The following is a 15347-nucleotide window of genomic DNA, read 5'->3' as shown; positions in this document are numbered from 1 at the left end:
TGAAGACTCACAGCTCTCAAATCATCTATTATAAACGTTGTGACATTTCATTGCGGACTGACCGTTTGTTTTTGATTATGTTTGGCTCAGCTTCAGATTGTTTGGAAAGTAAACTCTCAACAATTCAATATCCAGAACTCGTTCCCATTTCTGAGCGTTTGTAGTTTACTAAAATGGGTATGATACGATCAAAGATTAGTATTGTGTTGATGCATAACATTCTAATCGAAACCATTCCGTTTCAGAACCAAACACTGTGGTGTCGGATGAAATTCGTGAGTTACAGGATGCCGTCGTGACCTTACGGTTGACTATTCCATCGCTCTATAAAAAACTTTTGCTCAAAGAATGTGAAATTGAAAATCAGCTGATTGTAAGTATGCGTTATCTTTATTGCACATGTTTCGTTGTGCCTGACTGTGTTTGTCTTTGGTCCTGCTTGCTTAAAACATAGAATGATACCGATGTGTGTGTGCCGAAACAGCCGGTTCAGGAATTGAAGAAGGTAGAACGGATATCGAAACAAATATTTCCCGCCCCGGATGCAGCAACTGGCGTTCAGGAGGTGCACAATTTACTAAACATAATGCACAAGCTCTCCCTACGGAACAGTAATAGTCGCCACCGGCTCGTCAACAATTCTGCAGCTCGAGAACGGAGTGAAGCTCGTTGTAAATAATTTTCAGGCTTGGAAGGGCTGGTTTTAGTTGCTGTGGAAATGGCAGAAAAGGATTTGAGTGTGGGAGGGATAAGGAGATCAATAGAAGTGCTGCATTTACCTGTAGAAGCGTTATAACAGGCTTCTTCCGAAATAAATGTCCCTTCGTAAGTAATTGCAGCACGAATATTACTTTAAGCTAGAAATAAAAAAAAATATATTTGACTCGCGCTGCATACACTACATGCGTTAAGATGTGGTGCTTACGTTAAAGAACACTTCGTTGATTACGATATCCTGCACATATTCCATCGGTATGAGAGCGTTGCGTACCGCCCCGTTCGCAAATGTTGTGGAACATTGCAGTGCAAAATCCTTGACTAACACCAGACTTTCGGATTTTATCACGTTGTTGTACAGGTATACAAGCGTACCGATGGGTAGAACAAACAGGGCGTGGAGAACATTTAGTCGGAAAAGAAACATACAAACTGCAAAGCAGAAAAGTGTTCCGAGCTCCAGCACTAGCAGAGTGTGCCGCTGCCGATGGGCTTCCACATTTTCCACGGAAAGCTGCAACACGCTGGCCGATTTGTGGACTATTTTAACGTGTATTTGAGTCCCGGCACTTGTCCAAAGAAACACCATTTCGGTAAAGGAAACAATGTGGCATTCAGAAGCCGAGCAGAGGGCGAGGGTTCGATTTTGTTTTGCTAATTGTTGTTTCCAAACAGCGGCACTACAAAGAAGACCAAAAGTAAGAAGAGGAAGGAAATCATGAAGCACACTCCGACAGAACCGGCAAAGCACGGATAAACGGGTGTTCGAGTACCAGAGTGACCAGAAATACCAATTTATCTGTACAGGTATTCCTCGATATACGCCATACCCGTTATACACGATTTCACTATACGCTCTTTTCTAAATTTGACAATTGATTGAGGAAATTGTACTAATTTGACACGTGTAAATATCGAGATATAATGCAAAAATAAATTTCCTTTTGGTTGAATTTTAAAAACCATATTAAAAGGTATAAAATTGTAATCAGCAGTTAAATCGGATCAAATAACCAATTTAGTGGCTAAAATCAACCACTTCAAGCAAAATTACACGAAAATTAGCTATAATTTGACTGATAACCTGGAAATTCAACTTACGCTAATATTTAAGGTACGCTATTGCCTCCGGTCTGTCTTAATAGCGTATATCGGGGTATACCTGTAGTTCCTGCTCGCCAAATGGGGCAACATTTTGTTTCGTTTAATCCAACAATTTAAGTAAATAGCGAACAAAATTTGTTTATATTATTTATATTTAATGTTAACCAAGTGGATTTTAATTGGTAGTAATCGGAAAGGTACATAAATTATTTTTCAAAACGTCACCGCAAAAAAACCCACCAGCACTGCCCGGATGATTTCGGCCAGCAGTCGAGCAGTCGGGCAGTGCATGCAAAAAAAAAAGCCAAAGCGCTACAAGCAGCAGGCGAAAACGAGAAAAAATCCAATATGGCGGTGTAAATGTTGTGATAGCCAGATTCGCAAGTTTTAAAACGGAAAAGAAGCTAGTTGCAGAATTCGTCTGTTCGAGCGAGCTGTGTGATTGCACGTACGTAAGCAAGCCGCAGGCAGCGACCCTGTTTGCGCACGGTTTGCCACTTCAGATTGTTACGGAACGAGTCGAATATTGGTTGTTCGACGGGATCAAGGGCCGAGGGGGGTGAAAATCTACACGGCGGCAGGCAGCATCAACGGCAAGCGCAGAGGGGCAAGGCGAGGTTTTCTCTTCCGATTTGTGGTACGTCCACCGCTTTGGCAACACCCCGCGCGAGCGTGTGTGTGTGTGTATGTGTGTTCTGTGGAAACACAAGTCCCTTTTTCGGTGGTGAATCGCGCAATCAAACAAAGGGCCCCGTGCGACAGTCGCACCGGAACCGAACGCTTCGTCTGCATATACGCGCTGCCCCGCTGCCGGAGTGCGGCCGGCCAGGAGAACAGCGGCCGGGTTTCATCCTCCGGAACAGCAGAACCAGCAGCAGCAGTTTGTGTGTGTGTGTGTATGTGTGCGCGCGTTGCTGCGGTTGCCGAGGTCGAGCGTACGTCGAGCCGTGTGAGTCTTTTTACTTTCTTCTTCGCTAGAGAGTCTTTTTCTTCGTTTCCCTTTCCTCCCTTAGATGTCCGACGTCGCACGGGTGGTTCAGGGCTTTGAAGGGTGAGGGTGGAATGAGCGACGATGGTGTGCATGTGTGTCGTCATGATTTAATAGATTTCGTGTGGTTTTAGGAGCACCAGGTCTCCGAAATCGATCGACGCCTCCAACATTTATCGGGGCAACCCTAACCGAGATGAGATGCAGTTACCGTTTGCTTCATTGAAAATCGGAAACCTCATGTACAGTTTCACGATTTAATACAATTCTGCAAAAACCCGCACCTTGTACCTGTGTACGGTCTAAGTAGACAAATAATTGTGCTACACTCCCCAAACGTGGGCTGTCGGGGTGTGTATGTGTGTGTGTGTGTGAGTTGTGTGCGTGCGTGCGTCCGTATGTGGTTCGCTTGGGGTTTTCGCTATATTCTGAACGCGAACCTCAATCGTCGGTTCCCCGGTGCGTGTGAACGAAGAAGTAAACCTCGAGAAGAATACTCCAAAGTTTGCCGATGGAAGTGCATTTATGTGTGTATGTGTGTGTGTGTGTACGTGCTTGTATGGATGAGGTGTTTGTGCTGACGCGCGTGTGTTTGTGTACGAGGTGAAGCAGCGTACGGAGCGTGCATTGCAATGTAGCGGTGTGCGTACATTCGGCCGCCGCTGGGTTCGATGTGTGCGTGAGCAGAGTACGTTCCAGCAGCGCAAAGGAAGGAAATAATTTGATCACTTTTAGGGTAGAAAGTGGAGATGCCTATGAAGAAGAGCTGGCTTGGCTGGTCAAATTTGGTTTTGGTCAGCAAAATCGATCCCGAAATCACGATACCAAACTGATTGCAGATGCACACAAATGAAGCGGTAGCGACGATGACGATGATGGGGTGATTAATTCAGCCGTGTGTTACACACCAGCTCCATGCATACGTTCAAACGCCGTGTGTTGTGTGCATGTATGTGTGTGCTCTGTGAGAAATGATGTGAAAAAGCGTTTCAAGTATTAGGACACGGGTGGTGCGATTATGGCCAGCAGAACAAGAGTTGGTCCTCGTGGTAGGACAAGATGCAAGCCAGCTTCCCTCAACCTGTCTGGCTGAGCGAATGGGGTAGCGTGGAGACCTTGGATGCACCCCCGGACCTGATGCTGCAATATTGCGTATGCGAGTTTTGCAGGTTTTTTTCAAGCAGCCTCTGACACGCCGCAGAGTTTGCATGGCCTACGCGGCAATTTGTAGAACGGGCTGTGTACGCCATCCAGTCATCATCGTGTCACACCTTGCTTTTTGTTTAAAGCACAGAGAACAGCAGCATAGGAATTACTGTAAATAAGAATTTAAATTACCGCAACGAAGCGGCGGTGTGCGTCATTCATTGGATAGGAGTGGCTAATGATGTGTCGCTGCCATGGTGGTGTCTACTTCCGTGAAAATCGACGTGTATTAATTCATGGTGTTTCATGAAAGAACACGAAAAACGGCCCTTGCGCTAACACACACAAACACACACGCACGCCATTCGGATCACAGCACATAACTTTTAAGTGGCCATGGGGGAAGTTGGTGGGATGTATCTGCTTACTACATTTTCGCACAGCCAAACCGTGTACCTAGGAAGAAGAAGGGAACTAAACAAACGTAAGGTTTCAATTTGGTTTCTTGCTTCCTTTAGGGAGTCTAAAATTGGCGCTCTCTCATTGGGGTAGAAAGCGACCCCTTTGGAATGTCGATGTGTTGGTGTTTTTTGTTTTGGCTCTGTGCACTGTGTGGCGTAGTAGCTGAAGTGTTTTTTTTTTCCTATACAGGTATAAGGTTAAAAGTCTGGAGTCTACTACACAAACCTGGTACACAACATTGACGTATGAATCATCCGCGAAAGCAGTGACGAACGACGGCAGCAGCGGCAGCAGCAGCAGCAAGAAGAACAATGATCCCGCCGTGTCTGGGCTGGGAGAGAAGCGATGCTGGAGCGGGTCTGTCTGTGTATGTGTGTGCGTGACCGGCAATGGTGCAAAAGTGCTCCTGCTTTGGGCGCCGCGCGGGTCTGGCTTGCTGCTGCTGCTGCTGCTGTATTCGAGTGTGTCCGAAACTGTAATGTGTTGCCATCTTGTTTTGACGTTGTTTATCAGCCTCCTGAAGGTCAGCCGCCGTGGGGAACTTTTATTATTGATATTGTTAATGTTTTCGATAGTTCACGCAGTCCGGATTTGAGATGCATTTTTGATGAAAGTTTTATTTATTTTATAGTATTTCAAATTCGATTCATCTGTTTCCATTTTGTATGCGATTGCTACTATCACGACTGGACACGTTTCATGTAGCGGGCATTGTGTTGAACGATACCTTTTTGAGCTAGAAATAGACTGTTCGTCTTGACCAACGCCTCTGCGATCGCATTGGCATACTCCGGCAGACAATAGCCAGCTCTCGGTGCCTCTGCCTCTCTTCGGTCGGTTAGCTTCATCCAGAAAAAAGAGAAATTTCTCAACGGGTTTCTACATTGACTGACCAGGTCAGCAGCAGCCGCGACCAGAAAGAAAACCTGTTTTGTGTACAGCAATGCATCAGACGTTGTATTTGGACCCTATGGGCAGTGCGTCGATGAAGCAAAGAATTATACGTAATGCATTTTAGTGGTGAAACAGTCCGTATATGATCTCTAGTTGGATTTGGCAGTGGCAGCGGCTCCGTATTTGTTGCCCGGTGGAACGTAATTTGTTCTTGAACGCGATAACAAGTCAGCGATAAGAAGTTGCTGTAATCTTACGATCAATGGTTGCACGTACCCAACCTGCGTGTGGCGCGTATTATTTTGCGATAACAACTGTTCGTCATAGCAGCCCAGATGAATGGTTCGTTGGTTGGTAACCCTACAGCTGCGTGCATGTGTTTGTGCTGTTGTATTCTGTAGCTTGTATATGTTATGTTGTTACAAGAAACACGCTTCATCGTGTATTAGCAGAATGGGTAGGAAAAGTTTGGTTTTACTTTTCAATTACTTGAATATGAATCAGACTGTGGAAAATGATGCGCGATAGTTACTAGAAGTTCAAATAATAACCCAAAATTTCGTGCCCTGGTTATTTAAAAAAAAATTAAAACATTTTCTTGTTTGGGTGTTGTTGCGCCTTCCCTTCCATCTGAATACAGCAGGAGTAACTTACATCAAATCACAAATAAATGAGCACCGCTGCTGCCGGCCGTATGAATGGGCGAACCAATGTATGAATGAATGAATGGATGGATGTGTGTGACTGTGTGTCGTTTTCGCGTGTTGCGTGTTTTACTTCTTACTCTTTTTGTGCCGCTGTATGTGCAAAACGGTATCGGCAAATAATAAACAAGCTTGCTGCTGGCAACCGTAAACACACACTCTAATTCCTCCCCGAAAAGAACGCGTGATTTTGACGTATTTTTTTGTGCGGTTTGCTGAGGGAAAGAATGTTAGATGGATGGTTGTAAAGTTGATCTTTCAACAATCGTAAAATTAAAATCAAAACTAAATGTTTTTACGACTTGCCGGGTGCGTGTGTGCGCGTAATACTAATGGTATTTCTATTCCTCTTACAGGACGATCATCCGTTTTATTGAAATCAACGAACTTCGTACGTACCTCGCTGTGTTGATTTGTGTAGTGCCGCCACCACAATTTCTGCTACTGCTGTTTGCCGAAGATTCGACGAACAAACGGATGTGAAACTAACAACAACTACAACAACGATCAAGTGACTAAAGTGTATGTGTTTGCGTTTGTGTGTGTTTATCCGTGCGTGTAATAAGGAGAAAAGTTTGGACAGTTTGTGGCCCACAGGACTCATACCGCTAATAGAATACACCGGAGCAATACGTCACAGCGATAATTGTTTACATTAGTAAGGATAGTTTATTTCGCTGCTGGAGGCAATTTTCCGCACGCATCGAAGAAAGGAATATCGTACCATCCATCCGCTGCCGTACGATCAACAGTCCGGATCCGGTGTTCCGGTTTTAAAGCCCGCTCGGGAACGGTACGGTGCGGTACAACGAACGCAACCGGCGCGGCTGAAACAGCAACAATTGAGTACAGCGAGCATCCCGTCGACCGCAAAATACTGAAGAAACGAAGGAAAAAACATTCCTCCTCCTTGGCTACTACCTACGATTATTGTACCACCAGCCACCACCACCACCGACGCCATCAGGAGCTACACCGGCTGGCAGATTCGCATCGTAGTAAACGGCGTGATATCCATCGGCAGCAGCAGCAGCGCAACTTGAGCAGGCAGCTGCGAGAGCGAGCTGTTGAGGGTGCAGAGGACGCGTGCGGTAGTAATAGTCCCGGCGGCAGCAGGAGCAATACTACCAGTCGCCCAGAATCGAGCGCTAGTTGCTGTAGACGAAACAGAAGAAACCATAGTAACGGCCCCGTCGTCAGTGCTAACGGCAGTCGACGCAACATGACAACCGACACGAGACGGCGCGTCAAGCTCTACGCCCTGAACGCAGATCGCCAGTGGGATGATCGAGGAACGGGCCATGTCACATCGAGCTATGTGGATCGCGTCAAAGGTAAGTCCTCGTTTGTGCGTTCTAGGTTTCCGTCGGGGCGGAACATGATCGGCGGATCGTTTGCTTATCAAACTTTTGCCCTTCGTTTTCTTTTTCTTCTCCAACTTTGTCCAACGCGTAGGTGTATCGCTGCTTGTGCATGCAGAAAACGATGGTTCAATGCTGCTAGAGAGCAAAATTCATCCGGACACTATATATCACAAACAGCAGGACACACTCATCGTTTGGAGCGAGGGCGACAATTTCGATTTGGCTCTCAGCTTCCAGGAGAAAGCAGGGTGCGATGAAATATGGGAGAAAATTTGTCAGGTAAGATAGTGCTGCCCTTCGATGTCCAGCGTGCGTGTTGTGACGCTGTGCGGTTTCGAAAGACACGCTTAGTTAGCTAACTCTGATTGGTTCTGGTTCATTTGCCGTGTAACGTCGTAGGTGCAAGGAAAAGATCCGTCGGTAGAAATCACGCAGGATGTGGTGGAGGAGTCGGAGGACGAACGGTTCGAGGATATGTCCGATTCGGCCCCACCGATCGAGCTTCCCCCGTGCGAGCTTAGCCGGCTGGAGGACATATCGGAGGTGATTGCCAGCGCGCTGACGTCGGCCATCCGCAAGGACAAGCTGGCCCAGGCAATCGAGTCGGAAAACTACATCAAGAAGCTGATCGGGCTGTTTCGGGTGTGCGAAGATTTGGACAACCAGGAAGGCCTGCACTATCTGTACGAGATCTTTAAGAACATCTTCCTGCTGAACAAGAACGGCCTGTTCGAGATCATGTTTGCGGAGGATACGATCTTCGACGTGGTCGGCTGTCTCGAGTACGATCCGTCCGGCAATTCGCCGAAAAACCATCGCCAGTATCTGAAAAAGTTGGTAAAGTTTCGCGAGGCTATACCGATCCGCAACACGGACCTGCTGGCCAAGATACACCAGACGTATCGGGTGCAGTACATACAGGACATCGTACTGCCGACACCGTCCGTGTTCGAGGACAACATGCTGAACACACTGTCGTCGTTCATCTTCTTCAACAAGGTGGAAATTGTGACGCTTATCCAGGAGGACGACAAGTTTCTGGACGAGCTGTTCGCGCTGCTGACTGATCCCCAAACGCCGGACTCGAAGCGGCGCGACAGCATTCTTTTTCTGAAGGAGTTTTGCAACTTTGCCCAGTACCTGCAGCCGCAGGGCAAGGAGACGTTTTTCAAAACGCTCATTAGCCTGGGCGTGCTGCCGGCACTCGAAATTACACTAGCCATAAACGAGAAGCGAACAAAGTCCGCCTCGATCGATATACTGTCGACGATCGTGGAATATTCACCGTCGGTTGTGCGGGACTACACACTGCAGCAGTACAACAATTCCGACTCGGATGAGGTAAGGAAAGCAACATTGTGTTTTTTATTCGAAAAATATTTAACACATAACGCCGTATGGTGTGCGTATTTTCGTAGGATCAAACGTTGATCAACATAGCGATCGAGCAGCTGCTTTCGGACTCCGAACCGGAACTCGGTGGTGCCGTGCAATTGATGACCGTGTTGCGCATCCTGTTAGATCCGGAAAACATGCTGAGCTCTGCCAACAAGTCGGAAAAGTCAGACTTTCTGAACTTCTTCTACAAGCACAGTATACAGACGCTGATTGGTGAGTTGGCGGAAGCCGTATTAAATTTATTTGATTCATGCATGCTAACTAACGGACCTAACTAACGGATGTTATGCACATTTTATTGTATTTTCATGTAGCCCCACTCCTGCGACACACACAATCGGATAAGCCAACTAATGAAGACTATCATGTGGTGCAGCTGCTGGGCGTGGTGCTGGAGCTGCTGTCGTTTTGTGTCGAACATCACACCTACCACATCAAGAATTGCATCATCAACAAGGATCTACTGCGCAAGGTGTTGGTGCTGATGAACAGCGTGCACACGTTCCTCGTGCTGGGAGCGCTCCGATTTCTGCGCAAAATTGTTTCACTCAAGGACGAATTTTACAACAGGCGAGTAGTGTAGTAAAAGAGTGTTGTATTGCAGTGGAGTACACACCTGTTTTGCACACTGGAACTTGCATTCGTAGATAAAAAAAAGACTAACAAATGTTTTTTTTATTCCCTGATTTGCTTCATTAGGCACATTGTCAAGGGGAACTTGTTCGCTCCGGTGGTGGAAGCGTTTCTTCGCAACAATGGCCGCTACAATCTGCTAGAGTCGGCCATTTTGGAGCTGTTCGAGTTCATCCGACAGGAAGACATCAAATCGTTGTTAACGTATTTCGTGGAAAGTTTCGGAAAGTTCTTCGATGATGTACAATACGTCCAGACGTTCAAGACACTGAAGAGCAAATACGATCAGCAGCAGGATCGACTGAAAGAAAAGGAAAAGGGAAATTTAGAAAGGTATGTGTTTTGAATCTTTTCGGCATTTAGATTCATGTAACAATATCAAATAAACCCGTTTCTTCTTTTGTTTGCATTTCCTTCACCACAGCGTTCCTTCCATCCTACGAAACAGCAATCGGTACCGAAGGGATCAGCGACAGATGGACGAAGATGAGGAAATCTGGTTCAATGAAGAGGAAGACTACGCCGAAAGTGCCGGCAAAGCAGGGGCACCGGAGTTGGACTCAACGATCGGTAGGTTGCAGCATACCATGCGAGTACAAGGGGCTTAGTTAACCGGGCTTTTGGCTTTTGTTTTGTTTTTTTTGCCTTGCGTAGGTAAAATGTTCGAAAAGAAAGCAATGGACACGGCCAGCAGCTTGAACGGTCCAAAGTATGGAAGCGGCGCCGTTTCGACGGCTCAATCCCATCAGCTATCGTCCCAGATGCATGGCGGTGTGACGGCAACCGCAACGTCGGCCGACGATGTGGCGGCGACCTCGCACATGCTGACCATGAACAACGGTACCGAGGGAAGCGATGAAAGCGGCAGCTCTGGAGCGGCATCGACGGCCCATCTTCACACCGCGTCGCTCGATCCGAACTGTCTTTCACATGCAGTTGCCCAGGCTGCTGCTGCTGCCGCTGCCGCCGCCGCCGCTGCTGCGGCGGTTGTAGCAAACAACAATGGCCTTCAAGCGTCGTCTTCGGTTTCGGTGGCGGAGAATGTCAGTGCGCTGGCGGATGTGAATCACGATCCGCACCACAAAGAGCATCGCGTGCTGGGCGAGGATGGCACCGGCAGCGCAAATCTTACGCCGGCCGACGAATCTGCGCTGGACGATGCAAACAGCTTGGTGGTGAGTGCGCTCGGTGAGAGCGATCTGTCCTCGGTGTATCAACTACAATCGACCACGGCTACGGCAGTACAATCGAGCTCGGTTGAGAATGTAGAAAACACTCCGGTCACCAGTGCCGAATCCGACCAGACCGGCAGTGGGTGCGAATCGACCACTTCCTCGACACTGTCGTCCATTCCGGTTGCTGAAGCGTGTTCCGCCTACACCGACGCTGCGGCGACGCCTGCCGATTGTCAATCGGCCACGGCAAACCTCGCCAGCAGTACGCTCGCGGCGGACAGTACCCACACGCAAGACGGTGTCGTCGAATCTCTCGGTGTCGCGGTGGAGGAAACAGGCTCGAAGCGAATAGCCGCGGAAACTGTATCAGAGCATGAGGGTGGACAGTCACATCAGCTCGACGGCACAGCCAACATTGGTGCTGATGTGCCCCTGCCCACAATGGTAACCGATGAGAGTGGTGTTGAGATTGGACAATCGGATATGGACAGCAGTCGGGAAAGGAAGCAGCCCGAGGATGCAAATGGTCTTGAAATGGCGAACACCACGGCTGCGATGCTAACAACTCCCATCCTGGACTCGGCACCCGCCGTCGAACAACCGTCCACTGGTACTGCAGCGGATCTTACGTCCCAACCAGGTCTATCCAGCGCTGCTTCTGCCGCTTCCTCAGCGAACACAACCACCATGGTGAGTGGTTTGAAAAAGGTAAGAGAGACAGAGGGTTTCATTTGTAGTTTACCATTACATTAGAGCGTTTGGGAGATACAAAGCTTTGTTTTGATAAGAAATATGACATTCTACTAAACCATCCCCTTTGTTCCGTTTCATCCCCAGGGGCTGGTTGACTACGAAGGCGATTCCGACGACGAGGAAGAGGATGACGAGAGTAGTAGTCCCGCACAAAAGAAGGCGAGAATAGCATAGCATGATTCAGCTTCAACCGCGCACCCTCCTTATAAACAACGCCATCGATCAGCATCATCTGAGGCGGCGGATAGCATAACTATGGATAATTTTAATACTACTACTACTATTACTACTACTACCACTACTACTACTACTACAATTAGAACCAACACAACTACTACGAATGCGGCAGTAGCGGTGGCCAGCACTACAGATGCTCCCGATGCGATCCTTGTTTCTTCTGCTGTTACTGCTGCTGCTGCTGCTGTTGCTAGTAATTCCGCGTTTCGCAACGAATTACGCACAGCGTCGAATTCGCCATGCGATACAGAGGCAAAGGCAGACGACAGTGGCGGCGTGCAGGATTGCAGGGACGGTAGCGTACTGGCAAGGGATAGACTAGACTGTTCGAATATAATGGATATAGATATTACATTGACCACAGCTAATGGTAGCGATCCTCCTGCTGCTGTTGTAGCCGGCAGCCAAAACTCGATCGCTGAGAACTGAGGCTGTTTCGGAAAGCAAGGGGCTTTTTTGTAAAGGAAATGCGATTATCTCGTCTCATACATACATGCATGCGAAAAACACAAACGAAAGCCAACATCTTCTCCACACGCTTTTTCATAACCATCTCGTGTGCCAGAGGGACATAGCGCGTTGGTGTGGTGTAGGTGAAGTACAAGCAAAATGAGACGAAAGACGTTAGATCGATACGATTAAAGTTCACTTGCTTTCTCGGCTTCCATCGCCCCTCTCTTCTGCTCGGTTCGCAATCGTCCTTAAGGATGATGGATCGAGGTCCGGTTTGTATCACGCGACGAGGCAGGGTTCGTGGGTGGGTGTGGGAGTGAGATTTACTTGCTTGACGCGTTCTGGAGAGAGATATATGCGCAGTATATGCAGCACCTGGACTCATAATGTACAGTTAGTAATTGGATTCGTTTGTAAACATTCTAAGTTATATGCGGGGAGGACAAAAAGATCCCTCCTTAGCATCAGGCGCACCTCATCCCCACGGTGTTTGCATTCATTCGTGGGCTGGGCTGTTGATCATTTTGCTAAACACACAGACACACACATACGCGCATAATAGTAACAAGCTGTGTTTGCGATAATTTCGTAGAAAAATATGAACAGAAATGAATGAAGAAAGGGATGAACTTTGTTTAGGGTGTAAGGTTTACATTTTTTTTCTTTTAACTACCCTTCGACTATGATTGTATGTGTGTTTGAAGGAGCAGAAGGAGGTTACTGACCTATGTGTGTTGTAGTGGAAGCCACACGAACACCACACGTGTGCTGCTGCAACGGGGGCAATTGAACTGTTGGGTAGTGGAGCAGCGAGGCAAGTGTGTGGTGCAGTAATACGAAAAGGCACGCGCACAGCGGACGGGGGCATGTGAGCATTTGTAAATGTGATTAAAACAAAACAAGAAAAAAGAAACTCCCCCGGTATTTAAAAGCATAACTCCTGCAAATGACGAAAACAACATTATTTTAGTAAGAAAATCAGAAAGCAAGGACGAGACAACGGTACATAGGTAAGAAAGGCTTACACACGACTAGTAATTCTTCGACATCTCGTAACTTAATAATAGCATTCGAAGTTTTCTTCTGTGTAGTGTCCATCTGTGTGTGTGTATGTGTTTTTTTTCTTCTTGGTTTTGATAGCAGAGGAAACGAGAAAAAGCGGAACCACGAGTATATAGGGGAGAGTGTGAACAATCGAACGGGTAGTGATAGTGTTGCGCGTTGATATAGTAATATAGAAACGTACGAAGCTATCTGTGTAGTACGTTTTTAAATTATTATTTAGCTTGAAGCACGCTACCCTGAATTGGCTCCCTCTATCCTGTTTCTGGCTTTGACCTCTCTCTATCTTGAAGCAGTTGCAAAAAGGCAACATTTTAGGCAGCTGATAAATTACCGAAATGATTTCCTTTGGAATGATGACTGAAACGCTTTGTCGAACAGATCGGATCGCGGATTCGTTGCTTAATGTTGTGCTAAAGTTTCCTTTTTTCTCGGCAAAAGGTTGTATTTATACAACTGTCCAGTGTGAGGAAACTTTAGAGCAATGTTGTGCTATTGCGTATCATCGACACAAACACAAGCGTACTGGAGGTATAAAATCAAAAAAGAATACGATTAGAGGAAGGGTTTTGTTGGCGAATGAACTGAGTGGTTCAACGGCACTGCTTTCCTAACCGGAAGAAGCATGATCTTAATACCTTTCGTACGATCAATGCTTCCCGCTTACGAAAGTACTGTATACACTTCTGAGATTTGGTGAACACACAGTGTACATACTATATACGTCCTAACATGGGTTGGATTTTAACAGTTTTGTATTTTTTCCCCTATTGCGAGCAGGACATGCATAAACAGGAGGAGAAAGAGGATTAATTTAAAGCAAATCTTTTCGGTGATTAAAGAACACATTTCCACCTTTGCACACACAATAAAAAAAACAATCAAAAATCTCACCTAAACGGATTAGTTCGTTGAGATTTTTGTGCGTTTTTTTTAAAGGCGAGGTTGACATAACCATCTTGGAATGATGGAGCTGCACTAACAAGCGAATAAGAAGCACGCGTGTTGGAAGCTGGTAACTGGTAAGATAAAGTAATAATTGTAATAAAGTAACGGACGTCGATAATCGATATGCCACGGTCGCTCCTACCCCACTTTTGCTACGTTGGATGGAGGTGGGAAATGGAGGTCAAACAAACGGATGTACGACAGAAACAAAATAAAACGAAACAATTTGATTTAAATTATAAACAAAGAAAGCAAATTGTATTATGATGGGGCTTTGGGTGGAATGCGTTGCGTTCTCTTCAGCACGTCGAGCGATCGTCGTCCACATGTCATCGTGCTGCAGAGGGAGATGGACCCCAAAACCCCCCGCGTTTGGGTCTCTCTCTCTCGCTTGTGTTTAGGTAAACGTGAACTGAGTAACAAAACAAACGACAAAAAATTTAATTTTTTGATCGCAGAATTATTCTGCACCGGCCGCATGGGAGGCATGTACTGGCGCAAACACTGTGCTGCTGCGCGTGTACCGTACGAGATTGATAGAAAGCACTAAGCAAGAAGTAAACATTATATGTTCTGTATGATGTGTAAAAAAACAAACAAACAAACAAACAAACAAACAAACAAAAATCTAAATGCAGCTTGAAGTTCTACTAAGCCTAAGGAATAATTACTGGCCGGCGAAACCTGATCCGGGGAAGCGATAGCGGCGCAGGCTCTAGGTAGGAGCGCGTGGGGCAGCTCTTTGCGGGCGGGGAGGGAGGATCACACAACAAAACACAACCTTAAAGAAGATTGAGAACCGTTTCGGGTTGCAATATCATCTTGTAGTAGTAGTAATAAAAAGGCACGGCGGGCGTTGAAAAATAGTTGTGTTTTAAAAAAAATCATCCCACGGGGAGAAATGGGGAAGCTCGGAGGAAAGACGTAAGATGTTTTTGGCTGCTACAGCAAAGGACTAATAAAAAAAAGAAACAAACAAAAAAAATATAATAGACGATAGGTGGATGTATCACCGAGCACCGCATCGTCTGGATAGATCCGTCGTGAAAGACGGCACATAATAATATATGATATAAATAAGTAGTATTTGGTAAATAGTAGTACCGCGCGAATTCCCACTCTCCTCCCCTCCCCACCCCTTTCCTCCATGCGCTGGAAAACCTGCCGAGGCGAAGGAATAATAATAATAACAACAAAAGGTTTAAAAAGTAAAGGAAAAGGATACAAACAACAAATACAAAACAAAACAAAACAAAAAAACACCTATAAAAAGAATACAAAACTACACGGCTGAAAAAGTGAACCAACA

The 15347-nt window shown here is 46.5% G+C and overlaps 3 protein-coding genes across 7 annotated transcripts; 2 read left to right on the top strand and 1 right to left on the bottom strand.

Annotated features, from left to right (window-relative positions):
- Window positions 1-59: 59 nt before the first annotated feature.
- On the top strand, window positions 60-894 carry LOC120896361. Its single transcript, XM_040300414.1, has 3 exons — window positions 60-177; window positions 246-373; window positions 455-894. Exons 1-3 carry the CDS (start codon window positions 174-176, stop codon window positions 677-679), a joined length of 357 nt encoding a protein of 118 aa, XP_040156348.1. The 5' UTR covers window positions 60-173; the 3' UTR covers window positions 680-894.
- On the bottom strand, window positions 369-4671 carry LOC120896345. 2 transcript variants are annotated; one of them, XM_040300397.1, is made up of 4 exons: window positions 4643-4671; window positions 926-1397; window positions 780-857; window positions 369-710 (listed from the first exon to the last, which is right to left on the bottom strand). In XM_040300397.1, the coding sequence occupies exons 1-4, from the start codon at window positions 4669-4671 to the stop codon at window positions 633-635; spliced, it is 657 nt and encodes a 218-aa protein (XP_040156331.1). In that variant the 3' UTR covers window positions 369-632. The 2 variants fall into 2 exon arrangements, with proteins under 2 accessions (XP_040156331.1, XP_040156336.1); XM_040300402.1 differs by lacking the exon at window positions 4643-4671 and adding an exon at window positions 4148-4402.
- Window positions 2131-14902, top strand: LOC120896327 (serine/threonine-protein phosphatase 4 regulatory subunit 3). 4 transcript variants are annotated; one of them, XM_040300386.1, is made up of 11 exons: window positions 2132-2269; window positions 6372-6537; window positions 6599-7349; window positions 7471-7658; window positions 7779-8720; window positions 8798-8990; window positions 9092-9347; window positions 9477-9743; window positions 9835-9980; window positions 10065-11293; window positions 11423-14902. In XM_040300386.1, exons 3-11 carry the CDS (start codon window positions 7238-7240, stop codon window positions 11510-11512), a joined length of 3423 nt encoding a protein of 1140 aa, XP_040156320.1. In that variant the 5' UTR covers window positions 2132-2269; window positions 6372-6537; window positions 6599-7237; the 3' UTR covers window positions 11513-14902. The 4 variants fall into 4 exon arrangements, with proteins under 4 accessions (XP_040156290.1, XP_040156320.1, XP_040156300.1 ...); XM_040300356.1 differs by having other exon boundaries at window positions 2131-2458; window positions 6372-7349; XM_040300366.1 differs by lacking the exon at window positions 2132-2269 and adding an exon at window positions 2465-2770 and having other exon boundaries at window positions 6372-7349.
- The last annotated feature ends 445 nt before the right edge of the window (window positions 14903-15347 follow it).

This window comes from Anopheles arabiensis, chromosome 2, assembly GCF_016920715.1.
Source record: "Anopheles arabiensis isolate DONGOLA chromosome 2, AaraD3, whole genome shotgun sequence".
In the NCBI taxonomy this organism is placed as follows: domain Eukaryota; kingdom Metazoa; phylum Arthropoda; class Insecta; order Diptera; family Culicidae; genus Anopheles; species Anopheles arabiensis.
This window is presented reverse-complemented; position numbering and strand designations above follow the sequence as displayed.